The 17,364-nt window shown below is 45.0% G+C and overlaps 2 protein-coding genes across 9 annotated transcripts in view; one reads left to right on the top strand and one right to left on the bottom strand.

Moving 5' to 3' along the window:
* FIRRM (FIGNL1 interacting regulator of recombination and mitosis) overlaps window positions 1-5,994 on the top strand; it is a 43,109-nt gene extending 37,115 nt beyond the window's left edge. For all 5 annotated transcript variants that reach the window (XM_079108079.1, XM_079108078.1, XM_079108080.1 and 2 more), the window contains 5 exons: window positions 770-883; window positions 2,604-2,708; window positions 3,215-3,295; window positions 4,341-4,460; window positions 5,480-5,994. In XM_079108079.1, coding sequence (XP_078964205.1) covers window positions 770-883; window positions 2,604-2,708; window positions 3,215-3,295; window positions 4,341-4,460; window positions 5,480-5,680 — 621 coding nt within the window. In that variant the 3' untranslated portion in view covers window positions 5,681-5,994. The remainder of the gene's footprint in view (window positions 1-769; window positions 884-2,603; window positions 2,709-3,214; window positions 3,296-4,340; window positions 4,461-5,479) is intronic.
* Window positions 5,819-17,364, bottom strand: part of SCYL3 (SCY1 like pseudokinase 3) — a 32,368-nt gene continuing 20,822 nt past the window's right edge. For 3 of the 4 annotated variants that reach the window (XM_079108084.1, XM_079108086.1, XM_079108085.1), the window contains 7 exons: window positions 16,577-16,654; window positions 15,310-15,449; window positions 13,925-14,109; window positions 10,677-10,848; window positions 8,342-8,503; window positions 6,966-7,618; window positions 5,819-6,495 (listed from right to left, as the gene is read on the bottom strand). In XM_079108084.1, coding sequence (XP_078964210.1) covers window positions 6,436-6,495; window positions 6,966-7,618; window positions 8,342-8,503; window positions 10,677-10,848; window positions 13,925-14,109; window positions 15,310-15,449; window positions 16,577-16,654 — 1,450 coding nt within the window. In that variant the 3' untranslated portion in view covers window positions 5,819-6,435. The remainder of the gene's footprint in view (window positions 6,496-6,965; window positions 7,619-8,341; window positions 8,504-10,676; window positions 10,849-13,924; window positions 14,110-15,309; window positions 15,450-16,576; window positions 16,655-17,364) is intronic. The other variant, XM_079108087.1, reaches the window with a different exon arrangement.

Below are 17,364 nucleotides of genomic sequence, written 5' to 3'. Positions count from 1 at the left end.
TCTGAAAGTTTTAGTTCTCTTTTTGAAAAATTAAATACTATTAATTTTAATGTGCCTACCTTTTTAAAATCCAGAAAGTTTAAAATTTCAATGTAATTGTTCATACAGGTGTTGCTTCCTTTATAGACTTCACCTCAGTGTTCTTTAAATCAGGACTATGTAAACTCTGGCCTCCTGGCTGATTTCACACTCATTTTCAACTTAAGAACAAAGATGATTTTTACATTTGTGAATATATGTTTAGTGGGGCACAGTGGCATACATCTGTAATCCATCTGTTTGGGAGGCTGAGACAGATGGATGGCAAGTTGTAGGACCGACCAGGTTAGGCAACTTAGCGAGACCCTGTCTGAAAATAAAAAGGGCCCTGGATGTAGCTCAGTGATAAAGCTCCCAGGGGCTTTACCAGTACGGGCTGGGGTGGGCAGCTAAAAAAAAAAAAAAAAAAAAAAGAATATGCAGCAGAGATTATGTTGTGTGCAAGGCCTTAAGTATTAACCGTTTAGCCCTAAGTTACAGAAAAAGTTTGCAAGGCTTGGCTTTAAACAGTGAACTTCTCTCAATAGAACTTAAAATACAAAATAATTTTTAAAGGACTGGTATGCAGCCTTTTTCAGGAACCAGATTTCCCCAGTGCTCGGAGGCAGGCGTGTGACCAGGATCCTGAAAGGGCTCCTGCATTCAGTTGTCTAATGCCGACCCCTGGGGCGTGTGGGTGCTCTCTTCGGTATCTTTGCCCACATCTGAGGTGGGCATCCTGTCTCCACAGGTAGTGGCTTTGCAGACCGCAGTACTTAAATCAGGGCCTCCTGACCACGTGCGTTTGGCAGTGTTGGATTTTGTCTCGTCTCTAGGAAAACTTTTTATACCTCAAGGCTTCCAGGTAATAATAGTGTTAACTGTTGTTCCTGTAGTGATAAAAACAAAAATTTCTTAGCAGCTTGTTATTAGTGTATAGCAGAGTTATGTTGAGATGTATCCTGCTATTTCTGCTGAATTTAATGATGAATTTTTAGACTTTTGATCTCTGAAATTTTATGGATTACAGGCAGTGAAAGGAGAAAAGAAACATTTTTCTTAGGAAAAGGTGACTGTCAAAACAACTCATTTTAAGTTTTCTTTTAGAAAAATATGTTGACATACAAATAGTTCATCTGTAGTCTGAGATACAAGATTCTCATTCCAGTTGGGATCAGCTACAGTTCCTGAAGGCAGAATTCATGCCTTCTGTCCAACAGTGTAATTAGAAAATTTTGCATTTATAAGAGTTTTCTTGGCTTCGTATTCATGAATGAGCACCTGTTAGTTTTGAAAGACTGTTGTAGAAAATATTGCAATACTTAGAGCTGACATGTGACTATTCACTTACAAAGTTGTCTACCGTGGCCTGGTAATTCATGCCTACTGAATTTTAAAACAGACCTTAAAGCAAAGAAGCTCCCCATAAATGGAGAGTTTTGCCTTCCTCATTCCTACGTGACTAAAATTGCTAAAATCACAGCAATTTTGGATAGTTGACTTTTTTGTGTTCTTACCTCCAAGGGAAAAGTCTACAAAAAGAGCTCACGATTAAGAACTTTCTCTTATAATCTGAACATGCATGTAATGGATAGTATACCTGTTAATTAAGAATCTTTGAAATCAAACATTAATTTCTAAAGGGCTCTTTGATTTATTCACAAGCAAATACCAGTGATGCCATCTGATTCCATCACATTGTTATTTCTTGGGTGTAGATGTTGACAGCTGTATTTCAATTTTTTGGGCAAAAGTATCCAAAGATATTTGCACTTGAGCTGTCTTTTTTACCATGAAATGTTTATTCCAAAGTGCTGCTGTATTCACATGCAGCTAGAACCCTGTATGGGCCAGAACCTGTGGAACAAATGTTTTATCATCAGAAATTGCAATGCCTTATATGTTCCTTGGGATAAGGCAGGGCCTAAAGAAATTTTGAGGATTTCTGAGTATACGAGACATTTAAAGCTATGAGATAAGATGGATTCATTTATTCATTCAAGAAAATGAATGAATGAATGATTGTTGTCAGGTGCTGTTTTCTTAAATGTTTTTTAGTTGCAGATGGACACAGCACCTTTATTTATTTATTCTTACGTGGTGCTGAGGATTGAACCCAGTGCCTCACGTGTGCCAGGAAGTGCTCTACCACTGAGCCACAACCCTGGCCCCTCAGGTGCTGTGGTCACTGGTGATACAATGGAGGAGTGAACAGTGAACCCCCAGGTCCCATCTATCCAGAGGCAACCGTGTGAAACAGGCGGTGCTGTGAAGAGAGTAAAGGAAGGGGGACAGGGATGAGGCAGCTCGCCACAGCATCTGGTGGAGTCTTCTGAGCAGTAGAAACAGCAAACGTGGCCTCCAGGTGGGAGCAGGCCAGATGTCGGGGAAGCCAGTGCAGAGGCACCGGGGCCCATAGCCATCCAGTGGGAGGCTGTTGAAGGATCTGACATAGGAGTGCAGTGACCCGACGGGTTGTGTCCACATATTCAGCAGGACGGGGTTCTAAGGAGCCACAGCAGTGGACATTTGTACTCCACTGGGTTTGTTTTTCTGTATTCAATAAGGCTTGGTTCTCTCTTTAGGATAAAATTCTGCCCAGCTTGTCCTGTATTCTCACCTCCCTGCTAGCCGACAGGAATTGGCTGCTAGAACAACATGCCTTGGAGGCATTTACTCGGTTTGCTGAGGTAAGAAATTGGAACACTGACTTGTCAGTGACCACCGAAGAAGCTGCAAAAATTACTTAGGGAGCTGCTTCTCTATCTTAGTTGTAAAACACTCTGCTGGAGGAAGTGAGTCATCTGCTTTACAGGATCTCAACTGAGGCCTTCACAGTACTTGACTAACGGGGCGCTGTCTTGCAGACAGTATTTTTGGGTTGAAGGACGATACTTCTCATCTTGAACTGTCCTGGGACTAGGCTGAAGAACTGAAACCTGTTCGTTTGGGTCAGCAGGGAGGATAACCCCTCCCCCCGACTGTGCAGGGGCACTAGGAAGGCTGAGCAGAGGGGAAGTCTGCAACACTAGACTGTCCTATTTAATGCAGTACTGTGAGCTCACTCTCTGAATGTCCTAAAGCACTGGATATTTTCTTTTTAAATGAATTTTAATTAGGGTAGCTCTTAAAACATTGGTCTTTGCAAGTCGTTGAAATATATTAAAATTGATCATGTTTCTCAATCTTTTAATAGGGAACAAATCATGAAGAGATAGTTCCGCAGTGTCTCAGTTCTGAAGAAACTAGAAACAAAGTTGTATCCTTTCTGGAGAAGGTATTTATTATCCCATTACCTTTTCTTTCTTTTCTGAAACTGTAATTGTAACCAACTTAGCTTAAACTTTTCAGAATGCTCAGAGCAGTCCTAATCCAAAACACTTCAAAGCCCAACACTTTGAGAGCCACAGTAGAAAAATTCCATGCCATGAAACTACTTCATGCACAAAATTAACTTAGGGCTGTAAAGTATACATGAAACATAAATGAATTCTGCACTACTCTGTGGCGGGAAAAAATCGGAGATACCTGGTTCAGCCCCAGGCTGTGGAATAACTGAGAACATGTAAGTGAGAAGTGACGCCCCTGAAGGCACTCTGCTTGTAGCCTGGGGTCGAGTGGCACTGATAGTCCAGGCAGCAAGGTGACACCCGAGGGTCCCTTTGTTGTTGCTAATCATAATTAGATGCAGCTGATGATACAGGCTCTGAGGATCTGTTACTATATTTTAAGTATAATTTAGGCTTTTGTACTGATTGAGGCCAAGATGGTGACATTATGTTTAAGGCATTTTTACAATTAAGAACCACATTTCTGAATCATAGGGATCCGATGTTTGTATGTACTTTGAAACCTTACATGGTGCTATCAAGATGTCAGTTAAGGGGTAGCTGGGAGTACTAACAGAACTCTTAAGATCACAAATCCAATAAAAACTATTCTTAAGCACTTAATATTATGCCCATTATTAGACTGGACTATGTTTGATACACAAGGATACATGTGTATGGTATATTACACACATGTAACATTCGACATGTCTTGATTGCATCTAAGCTGTACTTCAAGTACATGCATACATTTGCTCTTGCCAGGGTCTTAGCTTATTTAAAGGTTGGCAGGCCACCATTTTTTTCTTGGAAAGATGACAGTTCTGTAGGGCAGAAAACTCTGGAGGGGTTTTTAGCCACACCACACGAGCTCACAGGTGAGTGACACACACACACATTATCTGATCTTTTCATCTTCTGAACATAACACCATTCGGTATCTAGTGAATGCTAATCTGTTGGTGTTTCCTTGGTTTTTCATGGTCTTGGCAGACGGGATTTATAGATGAAACTGAAGCTGCAAAAGTGGAACGTGTGAAACAGGAAAAAGACATTTTCTGGGAGCCCTTTGCTGACATGACTGCAGAAGCAGCAAAGGGGTCGTCCTCAGAGGTAGGAGCTGCTTTCCTGCAAGCGCCAAGCTTCACTGTGGGAAAACTGTGCTTATTATTTGCTAATAGAATGAAGTAGTTTGGTTCAGTTCTTTTCTTCATGTTGAATTTCAAATTAGATAGATTTAGATATGTAAAATTCTGTTTTATATCTCACATATGGTGCCTGAAAGGTTATCAACATACTGAACAGGAAGACAGAAAAAAATAACATTTTAAACATCATACCAAATATGCACTTTCAACACACCCTTCGATTACTTGCAGTCACTGCTGGGACCAAGTTACAGACTATACGGTGGATGCCGGAATGCAGTTTCTGAACCACAGAAGAAAACCACTTGCCTAGTAGTTTGTAGTCTGAACCCTGTCTCATTCGTCAAACCAGCTCTTCATTTTTTGTGGTGTCTAAAAAACCACTACCTACTGGAAAGCAGAAATCTGACACCATTATTGCTATTCAAAATACTGTTTTGGGCACTGGAAAGACATTTGGAAGGATAAGCTATAATAGGATCTATACCTTGTAGTTTATGGTGTTAACTTGTCTTTAAGACATGTACCTCTTACCCCTGAAATTTCTAAAGTTCAGTATTGGTTATGTAAACAGGTCCTTATGCATTTACTGTGACACTCCTCAGGAAGCTGTTGGCCTCAGCCCTTCATCCCCACTCCCTGTGCAATGTGTTAGAAGTCGGACATTTTCTTAACTAGCTCCAAAAGCATCTGAAAGACTCCAGTTACTCATTAAGAACTACTTAGTGTTTTTACCTAAGGACAGAAATAGCTCTGTCTAGAGTGCGCACTGGGAGCTACTGGACCAGGCAGCCCTGGATCAGGAGCCCTTTGGAACAGGGTCCTTTTGTGTACCTTGAACAAACCAGGACACCAAAGCTCCTTCGTAGATCACTCTAGATGACTAGGTGGGGGAAGGGCCCTTCCGTCCTTGTGATCCATGACGAGAAGGGGGTTTTTTAGAATGGTCATTTGGTGTTGTCTCACATTTCTCTCCTTTTCTAGCCTTATGCAAAAAGAGCCCGTCACGAGGTCCCCCTGGAAGAGGAGTACAGGTCGGCACTGCAAGAAGCAGCAGGGGCCTTGCAGGCAACAGAGTCATTGCTACGGAAGGCTCCTGCTCCAGCCTGGCTTCTAACGGAAATGGAGACACTGCAAGAAAGGATTGAGAAGATAAAACGTTGTGTGCTCCAGGGTGAAACTTGAACCAACTGGACTCCGTTCTCGGCAGACAGAACCAAGTTTGATACTCTCAATTGCCAGGATATTTTGTAAATGAAAATACTGATTTAATTATGTTTGCACATTTTCTAGCACATATAAAACAGCTTTTGTAAAGATGAATCTAGTGAAAATAGTCTTTATTGACATTCAGAGAACAGGATTGTGAGGGATACGCTCATTAAGAACTTTGGTACAACGTAATACACGTGAACAGTCAGTAACTGCCCTGTCCACAGAGGACCTTTCACTCAAAGTACTACTGTAAACAAATAAATAAGCTGCCTAAGGAAACCTTAGCAATTTAAAGTCATTTATAATTTATAGCTAAAATTTTTTCAGTTAGGCTGTATTTTCATAATAGAGCTACTCTTCTCACTGTTCAAGAAATGGCACAAAATTAAGCTCACCAGCTTGAATGTTTATATTTATTGTCTTTACCTCCAGAACTGTCCTGGAAAGGCTGGCAGCTCAGCCTTGCCTCACCCTCGCTCTTCATGGAAACCGGACGCAAACACCCACAGGCTTCTCCTCCCAGAAAGCAGTGCTAAGCCTCCTGACCACCCCGCGCGGTCGGTTAGCACTTGAGGTTGGCCTCACGTCAGTTGGCACAGACTGTGAAGAGCTCCTGGTATGGGAAAAGCAGGCTGCTTCTGGGTTTTGTCCATGCAGCCTGCTTTTGAGGTATTGATTTTTTTTTTAAGGAATCATTCCTCCTACAGTTCAGGTCATACCCGTTGTCACCAGTTATTATCTTCCCAGTTCAGCTCCCCTTCTTCTCCCCAGCCTTCAGCCTCTCCCTGCAACAAAACACACCAACAGCAACCCACTGAACAACTCATATCCAAATGCGTCAAGTTTTAAAGACCCAGCACTTGTTTTTTGATGCCAGAACATAGTGCTTCATGCTAAATAACTGAAAGCTGAAAAGCAAGACTGCCTTGGTTCCGGCGTGGGAAACCTCAGTGCAAGAATTTTTCACAACCCTGCAATCCAGTAACACCACTTTTGGCTTAATCTTTTTTCCAAATAACAAAGTTATTTATGCAACAACCAGACCATGTAAGCACTGTGCCCAGGCCCCTCCTGGGGAAAGAAAGCTACCATTCCTAGGCACCAATTTTGTTATTCTGTGCTTAGCTTGATCATTTTAACCACTATGTACAGCAATCTTTTTCTTTCATTGGGAAAACAGGTTGGTTACTATAAACTTGCACCTGAGGGAAAACCCTTAAGTTAATAGCAGCTTAATCCCAAAAGTAGTACTCACTTCGGTCATTTCTGCTGCAGCAAATTTTGAGGAAAACTGCATCCTGGGTGAGATATCATCCCTGCTGGGGACCATCATTTCTGTCCTCAGTTCAGGTAAAATAAGAAATGTGGCTGAAGGCTTAATTTCTGGGATCATATCCGCAAACCAGTCCAACTCAGGGTCTCGTACCGGCTTCTTTTTTACTTGTATTGTAAACTCTTCTCCTAAGCCAAGTTCTGACGTTAGTTTAAGGGGCCTTTCTTGTGACAACACTTTTGGTGGCTTGATTTTGTCTGGGTCATCCCCACTCTGTGCAAAACTGGTCTTTTGGGGTGGGCTTGATTTCAAAGGCTTAGATTCCTCCGTGAGCGGAAGAGGAGCAGGGACAGGCGTCTGCGCCCCTGAGGTAACAGGGGGTGCAGCGGGGACCCCCACTCCCAGGGTTGTTTCAGCCCCTCCACCTCTGGGCTCCGCAGCAGCAGCATCACAGGGTTCGTGAGGCCAGATCTGTGTGCCCACAGTTTGCTTCTCGGGTTCCTCGGGCTCATTCCAGTCAGGCCACTCCTCGGACCTTTTAGAGTCTGAGGGGAGGTTTTCACTGTCTTCTGAAGAACTTTTAGCATCTGAGATTCCATTCATGGGAAATTTAATAGACTGAGAAAATGGATCACCTGTGAGGATATGGACAAGAATTCCCATTAGACTTCTTGCTAGCACTAATAAGGGATAAGGGTACAGGTCTGCTCACTTGGAGACATCCATGCATACCAAACCAACAAAAGATCCAGCAGAAAATAACACCAAAGACGTCATATGAATCGCCCTCTTACTGTGTAGTGTTTACATATTATTAACTCAATGAAAGCAAGTCATGTGTAATAAACTGGGTGATTTAGTCCTTTACTAAATATTCAAACGTACTGCTCATGTGTAATATACAAATGCTCTAAGCCAAGCACACACCTTGAAGAAAACGTGTGCTCAAGTAAGCGTGCCTAACTGAACTCACCTTGCTTGTAAGCGGACCTCCCTAAGTGTGGTCAGAGTGCAGTGCCTCAGCTCTGCTGCCACCCTCCCAGACCGACGCAGCAGCAGAGCTCCTCACAGAGCTCCTCACAGCATGCCCGTCACCACGCTCGGCACCACCACTCTCCGTACAATCTGGGAGACGCACTGAGGCATCAAGTCCCCAAGTAAAGCAAATGGTGCAAAAAAGAATTCAGGTAATGCTGACTCGCTCTTCTTACCAGTAACCCAGAGGAGGTTAGGAATGTACCCAACAGTTTGGAGAGATGAGAACAAAGTTGACCAAAATTTTCAGAATTTAAACTTAGTTTTTACTCTCAAGAAAACATATATCCAAGCAATGGAAACTGTAAATTTAATATTTCTACCTGTCTGTAAAAGAGTATTGTAGTAATCCTGCTGTATGTACTTCTTGCTGCTGATGGGCATGTTGCCAGAAAAGAAACATTTGGGTAATATGCTAGAGGAGGGCTTCTCCAAGGCTGGCGGGATCTGACTGTGTTGGCTGCAGACGACGTGCACGGGAGAATCTGAAGGTAAATAAGAACTCCAGAAAATGAAAGGGATAGTAAATTTCTTCTTGATCTATCACCTGGCTTGATGAGCATCAGTTAGCTAAGGGAAATGGGTATATTTAACACATGAAAAAACGGCTGCAAATCTATGAAAAGACATTTCTGTAGTGGAGCAGAGCCTGTCCCTACAGGTACTTATCAGCAGGCTATGTCCTCTCCACAGTGGTGATGGCAGAGAAGGGATTCAAGCATTAAACAAATACAACCTTTAGGATACCCTAGTGCAAAAGTTACAGCCTTTAAAAATAGCCAGTTCAGTGATGATAAACCGTAAGTTATTCTAAGTTCCTTTTAAGAATAAAAGTCTAATAAGTCTACAAGCCTAACAATATGAATGTATTGGATACACTGAAAGTATACACTTAAAAATGGTTGAATCTTATGCTCTGAATATTTAACCCCAAACTGGGGTGGGGGGTGGGGTTTCAAGAAAATGTCTTTACAGTTTACCAGAATGTTTATATTCAAGATTGACACTGGTCAGAGAGATGGTAGCAACATTCCGGCTGAGTTCTTCCTCTGCCTTAGAGTGAGGGGTGGGTGGAGGGCCTGGGGTGGAAGGCCTCTGGCAGCCCTCCAGCTCCCACAGCCCCGCCGCTGCAGCACTGCACTGCTGCCACTCTCCCAGTCTCCTCACCCAGCGTCCGTTCAGCAGGCCAATTACCTGTGGCGAACCTCAGGACTGGCCCTTGTTCTTGAGTCTGACCATGCAGGCAAGGTCTTGGACGTCGGCAGCCCATCACACGCACAAGGCCTGCGCCTGACTAAGCTGGCTCGGGGGCTCTCGCAGGGCTCACCAGGCCTCACAGGGAGGAACCCCCCTCAGAGTCAAGGGGATTATGCCCCGTATCTGTCTATGGAGGCTTCAGGAGACCTCTTAAGCAGCACCCGTCTGGTACTGCTGCTCTGGTGTCTTAGGACTACACAGTACCGTTTGTATATGATGTGTCAGAATGCATTCTACTGTCCTGTATGACTGATTAGAGCAGATTAAAAAAAGAAAAAATGACTATAAGCTGGATCACGTATCCAAATGTCTCTTCAGAATACAGAATGTCAACAGCTAGATAACTCCATCCAACAAGAGAGGTGCGAGGGGTGGGAGCTCTTGCCGAGTTAGTACACAAATACCCCAAATCTATATGCCTCCAGGCCCTATGATGTAGAAAGGTACCGCTCCTGTTTGACACAGTCTGATAACAAGCGGACCGACTGGATTCAGTATGTGTACTTCATAGCTGAAAATGCAACAGCATCTCTGGTCTTGTCCCTAGCACCCTTCCAAGCTCCTCTGACCACAGCAACTCTGGTTTCATCCGCACTAAGAACTGAACTCTCAAAACTTCAGAAAGCCAGTGTTGCTTTGAAGATCTGATTGACATCAGTATTAGACAAAAGGCTATAGACCGCTTTGCCGCTAATAACAGTCTCCTTGCTATCTACTGACAATCAGAACTAGTTAGATACCTGGAATTTTATATTACGGTCATGGTTCTATTCAAGGTATACAAAGGAGCAAAAAAGCAACAATGCTATAGATGCAATGTTCTTACAAGGCCAAAATATAAAGATGTCTTAAGTGTCAAACAAACAAAAAAAAACCCAGTTTTTCATCCAACAGACAAAGAAAAATCAAAGGAACTAAAACATCTAGTGTTAAAGAAATGCTACAATCTTTCTGGAAACTGTCTACTGGAATGACAACACCTTCACCCAGTGGTCTCCTGCTGTGAAACCCAAACGGCATGAAAAAACCCAGAAACAAGTGCAATATCCAGGAGTCAGTAGGTCAGCGTGAATTAAAGTCGATGAACTATCAGGCAGTTACCCAGGTATGAGCTACACCTGCACATACCTGGAAACAAGTCGTGGCCCGAGCATGGCACTGTGTGGTTTTCTCAACCCCTATGTAACTGCAAGGGTACAACACTAAGGAAAGACAGGAAAGGGTTCTCACTAAACTACCAGCGGTTACCTCCACCCCTACAAGGAGTCAAAAAGGGAAACCAACCTTTTCCTATACTTCTTTGTATCATTTAATTGAACAAAACCTCCTGCTTTACCTGTGTAATATTAAAGATCCAATAAATAAAAAGAACAAGCAGCTAGACTTTTCAATCATTCTTACCTTCTGGGGAAAGGTCAGCAGTCTTAGTAAAACTTGGGGCAGTGCGTTTGAAGATCTTGGTTCTTTCTCCTCCCACAACCACTTCTGGTCCAAGTAGAGAGACTAGCACTGCAAGGCTATGAAGAGTAATTGACACAATGGAATCGCTAGTATCACGCAGGCCCAGTAACACCTATGAGGCAAGGAGGGAATGAGTGTAGACAGCCACAGAATCTATTTCCTCTCTGTAGTCAGGCAATGGGCTTGCTCAGATGAACTGCACGTATTTGCATGCCTATAATCTCAGCAACTCAGGAGGCTGAGGCAGGAGGATTGCAAGTTTGAGGCCAGCCTTAGCAACTTAGTGAGGCCACAAGGGCTTAGTTAGACCCTGTCTCAAAACGGGGAAAAAAAGGGAAAAAAAAGGGCTGGAAATGTGGCTCAGTGATCAAGCACCCCTGGGTTCAATCCCCAGTGCCTCACCTGCAAAAACAAAAATCAAAACCAAGTAAAATAACATTAGAAAACAACACAAATTACTCCCTTGAATTGCTACAAAAGCAATTTTAAGTGTTAACTGTTCATCTCTGTACTTGCCTCACTCAGAACCTAATGCTCAGACTGGCCATGTGCCACTCAGAACCACCCATCCAGGGCACTTTGCGGTCCATTCCTGGTCCCTGACCCTCTTCCCAGCTCTACACACCCAAGGGTGGAACCTTGGAAATCTTTGTATACGACACAGATAACACCTGCCCTAAATGAGTCAATCATGATCTCTTGCCTGGTAATTTAAGCTGGAATTTAGAGAAACTGGTCATCTCTGTGGTTAAAACGAGGAGAGGAAACCTGAAGTTATGGGACCACCACAGCTGGCCATATGAACACCCAAACAACAAAAGCTGGTCTTCATCTTGAGAGTTTTCAAAAGTGAAAAACTAAAAGGAAACGAAAAGAATGAAGACCATACAGCTGTGAGACCCTGCTGCACTCGATTTCCATGTTAAGTAGTCTAACATCCTTTTACTAAATTCCTCTTTTACTTTAGCTGGTTTAACATGGATTTTGGTTACTTGCAATCAAAAGCATCTCAACTAAGGTGACCGCGTGCAGATATCAGGAAAGGCCAGAGACAAGGCCAGGGCAACTCGCCTGCCTCCCAGTTGTGTGCACCTCTAGTATGACGTGAGGTCAGAGGTTTCCAGCAGGACTAGTAAGACAGGCACTTGTGTGGACACACAGGCGCTCTCCACGCAGCTGTGTTGGAAGCCGCCATGAAAGGTGGGCACACGTGTCTGCGCCGTCTCTAAGTGGAGGCGTGCCCCTTGGAGCTAGTTAAGAAAATGTCGGACTTCTAAATTTTTACACATTGCACAGGGAGTGGGGTAAAGGGCTGAGGCCAACAGCTTCCTGAGGAGTGTCACAGTAAACGCATAAGGACCTGTTTACATAACTAACACTGAACTTCAGAGATTTCAGGGGTAAAAGGTACATGTCTTAAAGACGAGTTATCACCAAGAACTACAAGGTATAGTATAACCCTAACCCTAACCCATCTTGGCAACGCCCTGCTCAACGCCTTGGCAACGCCCTGCTCAACGGAAATTCTGTGATACTGCGGAATTTATTGGCTCAGACAGCCCTAGGTTCAAACGCAACTCCCAGAGGTGGAGAGGGATTCCAGTGCGCCCCAACAGCCTCGGGGTGCCAGCTGCCTGAGGAGGAAGAACAACTGCGCAGGTGTCCGTCCCCAGTCAGGCCATTCCAACAGCCTCTCACTTCTGGTGTATCTCGAAAGGTCTTTCTCACGATAAATCCCCTTTTGATGTGTCCCACTCTAAATCAAGCATTCGCGGGCTTTTTCCTTTAGGATCAGACCCATCAGGTCTTTTCCACCTGTCAAGCCCTGACTTAAACCACATTCTTGTGTCCTTCGTCTATTTCTTGGGACTCCTCCTTCAGCCTTTTCCTCCCAGCTGCCCACACCTCCACACGGTTACCGAGTGCCTTGCTTCGCAGGTCACAGCGAGAGGGCTATACAGGTGAAGCAGGGTGTTTCTGTGCATGTGAGCACAAGACCAGTGACTGAATATGGGAATCACAAAACAATCACCCAAGCAAAACCCAGCCTCTTCAACACCTCTCCACCCAGGGAGAGCCAGGGTCCTGCCCCTCCGTCCTCCCACACCCCCCACGGCTGCTGCCACAGCCCCCGTCCTGCCCGCTCTCAGCAGGACTATTCCCACAGCTTCCCAGCTCATCAGCCCCATGGTCCATTTGCACCTGCTGCCAGAGTGAACTCTCCAACAGACACCAGCCCGCACCTCCCACAGGGGAAGCAGAGACCTACACAAGGAGAGCTTCCATTGTCCTTTGCCCGACCACTGCTCAATCCAAGGCCTTGGACGAAATCTACTTCAGAGTTAGAAATCTTGCAGACAGCTTCTATCCTGCAGCTCTCTGCAGGGCGTGAACACCAAGCGCTAGGCTGCGCAGCTAAGCTCTACAATGGCCCGCAGTGAAGGACTTTTTGTGACTTGCTTTAGCCAAGAGGACATGGCATAAATGACTTCTGTTAGCCCTGAGCAGCCATGAAATAAGTCCCCCTTCCTTACTAAAAGAGTCATGTGCAAATGTCTCATGGAGGGACAGAGGTCACAGAGCAGAAGGTCCAGCTTCCCTGAGTCCCCGCCAGGTCTACCCTTTTCACCATCCTCTCCCAGGTCCACAGAACCACCCTGGATGTGTCAGTCTGGTGGGGCCCCAGATAACTGCAGCCTTAGCTGGCATCACGGGGGATCTCTGTTCCACAAGCTGGGAGCCCTGTCAACCCAAAGAATCAAGAGGATCAATAAAATGTTGTTTCAAGGCACCAAGTTTTGAGGTGCCTCTTTCTTGCTGATTAGGATCCTTGAACACAAACGGAGCGCAAATCTCAGGAAAATAAATCATTTAGGAGATACCATGTAATTGGTATCTTTAATCTTTTTTAAAATCTTGTACTAGGTTGAAGAGCACCCCTATAAAATTCACACTACATAGAATGTGACTTTTAGATGAAGTTACAGTGGGTCAGGTCTTCTGATGGACTGGAGTCCTTTTTGGAAGGCAAAGCAGGGACATAGAAGGCCACGCAACAGGCAGCGACAGAAGCCAGGATGTGCTGAGCACAGCCCAGGACCAGCCAGGACCACCCAGCACCCTGGGCCCACTCCCTCTCACACCGCCTGTGGAAGGCTGTGTGGCCCCACTGCTAGTCTGTCTCTGACCTGCGGCAAGATGACTTTCTTCAGCTGCTCCTGAGTAAAGTGCTCCACGTAGGCCTCGATGTGAGATAGCAGCACCATCCGCACGTGCTCCTCGTGAACCTCGAACAGCTGCAGCAGCACGGGGATCACCCGTGCCCGGAACAGGGCTGGCGAGAGCAAGCAAGGCGTTTCTCCCTGGGCATTATCTACCCCAAAAGTGGAGGTTACGGGTGAGAAAGTGGATCGTTCACAAATAGCCCAGAACACATGTACTACGTACTCTCCTCAACTCTTAGGCCCCAAGCCGAGAAAGGGTCCTCTATCAACCCCAAACCACTCAAGGTTTAACTAAGTATTTTGCTTCGTGGAAATGTTTCTGAAATGCTAGAGAGCACACAACAAACTACAAAGAAAGCTTGCATTTTAACAAGATTCTGAATTATCAACTTGAAAAATTATGTTTAATCAGTGAGAAATTTCTTACACTGTATCAGATTAGTAACACATCAATGTTGATGCAATTTTACTTGCAAAATTAGGAGCAGTTAAGTGCTGCCAAGGACTTTGATCCTAGTATGACGGTGATGAGGGCCTCTCAATGTGTACGCCGGAGTCCTGGCTCCGTCCAGCCCAGAGCATTAGGCGAACAGATCAGCGTTAAAAGTACCAGCAAAGTGATTCAGAGGTTTGCCCTTGTCTGAGATCCACCAAGTAACAGGATGAAAGAGCTACCAAGGGAAATTCAAGGCTGGAGGGAATGACGAATCAGAGATTCGATCAAATTCTAACGTGTAAAACTACCTAATACACTGATTTGTTGAATTGAAATTTTTTAAGAAAATTAATTCTAAAAGCAGGTGCTGCCCAACTGAAAACTCTATAGTTATTGTATTAATGCTGCATTCCTGACCTGATGTGCTACCATCTATAGTGCTATAAAGTCATAGTTTCAAAGCAAGAATTCCATTTCACATTCAGGAAAAACCCTGCAGCCAAGTAGCAAACTGATCTCAGTGATTTTTCAACCTTCTCACTGAAAATGGAAATTAAATGGGTTGCTCTTGGGAAGTCAGGGGCACAGGCCTAAGTGATTCAGAGCAAATGCAATAGTTCTTTGAAGATACACACCTGACCTTCAAACTTCCCAAGTGTGCTTCACACTCTAGTCACGCTGTATGTCTGTAACTACCCTGCCATCAGTCTGACCCTCAGGGAAGATGCTCCAGATTCATCCTTTGGGTTTTGGGATCCCAGGTGGAGTCAAGTTATATTAGAGGTCAACAACTGCTTTCTGCTTTTAGAACCAGACATCTAACTAACCCATTCGGTAATCTCATTCTGCTCAAAAATGGACTAGTAATCACAAAACTTCTTAGTCGCCAAAACCACTTTGAAAAAGAATTCACCTTTTTTGGGGCCAAGAAGATGAGGAAGAAAACTCTTGACAGCTACCGGCTCTGCAAACACCAACTGATTCAGCAGAAGAGGTACCAACCTTGAAGCTATTAATTCCTCTGACAAGCAGCTGACTCTGTCCAGCAGAAATCTGAGGACAAAAAAGCAAAGGAAAGCCTGGGAAACCAATGAGGACACTCTATCAGTTTTCCCGCACAGGTCAGCTGCACGCAGCCTCTGTCCCACTTCCACCAAGTGGCGCACTTGGAAAGGTAGCTAGGCGAGGTGAGGGGCAGGGCAGACGCCAGGCCCGGGAGACACATGCAGAAAGTGCAAGGCCAGCCGGCTGCCACGCTGTTGGCCAAGCGAGGGAGCACCTGCAACCCCCCAACAGTGGCAAGAGCGTCCCCCAGACCCTGACAGCAGAGGCTTTCTAGATACACGCACTGCCTCAAATCTAAAAATGTGGGATATTCAATTATCTAAGATTTTCACAGTGAACAAAATACAGGCTTTTGTTTCTAACCTTGTTGAATTAAAACAACATACATAAAATCATTCGGTTGAGAAATGGATACAGTGATATCATCTCACCATACGACCACCTGAACAGACATCCTTGCCTCCTGCCTTCTAGGAGCAGACCCCTCATGCATTATCACCTTCAGACCCCGGACATCATCACGGACTGGGGCTACAGCCACGCTCACGGTCACCTCCTCCCAGTCACCAAGGACTCCAGGCCTCCTCTGAGGCCCTGCCCAGCCCCTGCCCCAGCATCCCTCCGGCAGGACCAGGTGAATGCAGCTCCAACGCCACCCCTCCACTGGCTCCTAACGGTGGCACAGCCTGCTCTCACCCTCCATGGCCCCTGTGACAGACCACTCCTGCCATGAGCAAGGGCCACCTCCTGCCTGTCCTAGTCTTGGAATCTGCCCTCCAGCAGGGCAGCTGCTTGCTGTCCCCACAGAGGTCGCGCGGGTCTTGCCTTGGTGCCTGCATTCCTGCTGCCCTGTCTGAACCGCTCTCCTCCAACACCTCCTCCCCGACTGGTGTTCCAGAACCCCCGCCAAAGCTCCACGCTGTACCCACCCCTGTTAGAGCACTGGCCGTCAGCAGCCTATCCCAGGGCCTAGCGGACGCCTGACAGCTAAGACGTGTTCAATCAATGTTGTGAAATGAACCAAGTGACAGGCTCCTCTTCTCCACATCTCCTCAAATGATTATAGGGACTTAATCCAAGTTACCGAATTTAAGGTCTCAACTTCCTGAACTTACTTGAAGAATTCAGTTTTCTCCTCCTCGCTCTTCAATGTTAAGCTTTTCAAGAAATTCACAACTTCTAAAAAATCATTTCTAAATGCCAGAAAGAAAAAATAATGCAGGACCACAGATTAGACAGGTTAAATATTGAAGTCATAACCAAAGACCACACCATTTTAATTTTCAACAAAGAAACATTCTTTATGCCATTTAAAAGATTCTAAGTAGCTTATGGGACAAAGACTATGGGAATCTAATATTTTGAGAATATAAAAGAGACTTGTAAGGGGATACAAACGAACTCACACATGCTAACAGGCTTTATGGTCTTAAAAGTCACAAAAATCCTCCAAATTTTTGTTTGTAACAGGATACTGTTAAATGAAATATCCTGGGAGAAATGACATTATCATTACAAAACAGGTGTTGATTCCCAATTCTCCTCTGAGGTAAAAACCGTGGAAGAAGACTGACTGGGAAAAGTGGGATTTCCATATAAGTCAGGAATCTTCTCACTTTTCTTGCTATAAGTTAGTCATTTTTTTTGGCAAGGCAGAGTCAGTGGCTTACGTAGTCTCCAGAGTCCCAAAGCAGTGGATCTCTTGGCTCCAAGGGAGTGTGGCTCATATCTGCCCTATGAACAGTGGCCCCAGGCAGGAGCACAGCAGGCACAGGGACTCCAGAGCAGACCTGGGGCACAGCTGCCATTGGCCTCCAGGTCTTGTTCACTGTTGTTGACTTCCAACAGCCCAGGGGTTAGGGCGCCACCCCCAGGCAGCGGGCAGCCCACATGGAACTTCTGA

Source organism: Sciurus vulgaris (genome assembly GCF_902686455.1).
Source record: "Sciurus vulgaris genome assembly, chromosome: 12".
NCBI classification, from domain to species: Eukaryota; Metazoa; Chordata; class Mammalia; order Rodentia; family Sciuridae; genus Sciurus; species Sciurus vulgaris.
Note: the sequence above shows the minus strand (reverse complement) of the source record. Positions and strands in the feature narration are given on the sequence as shown.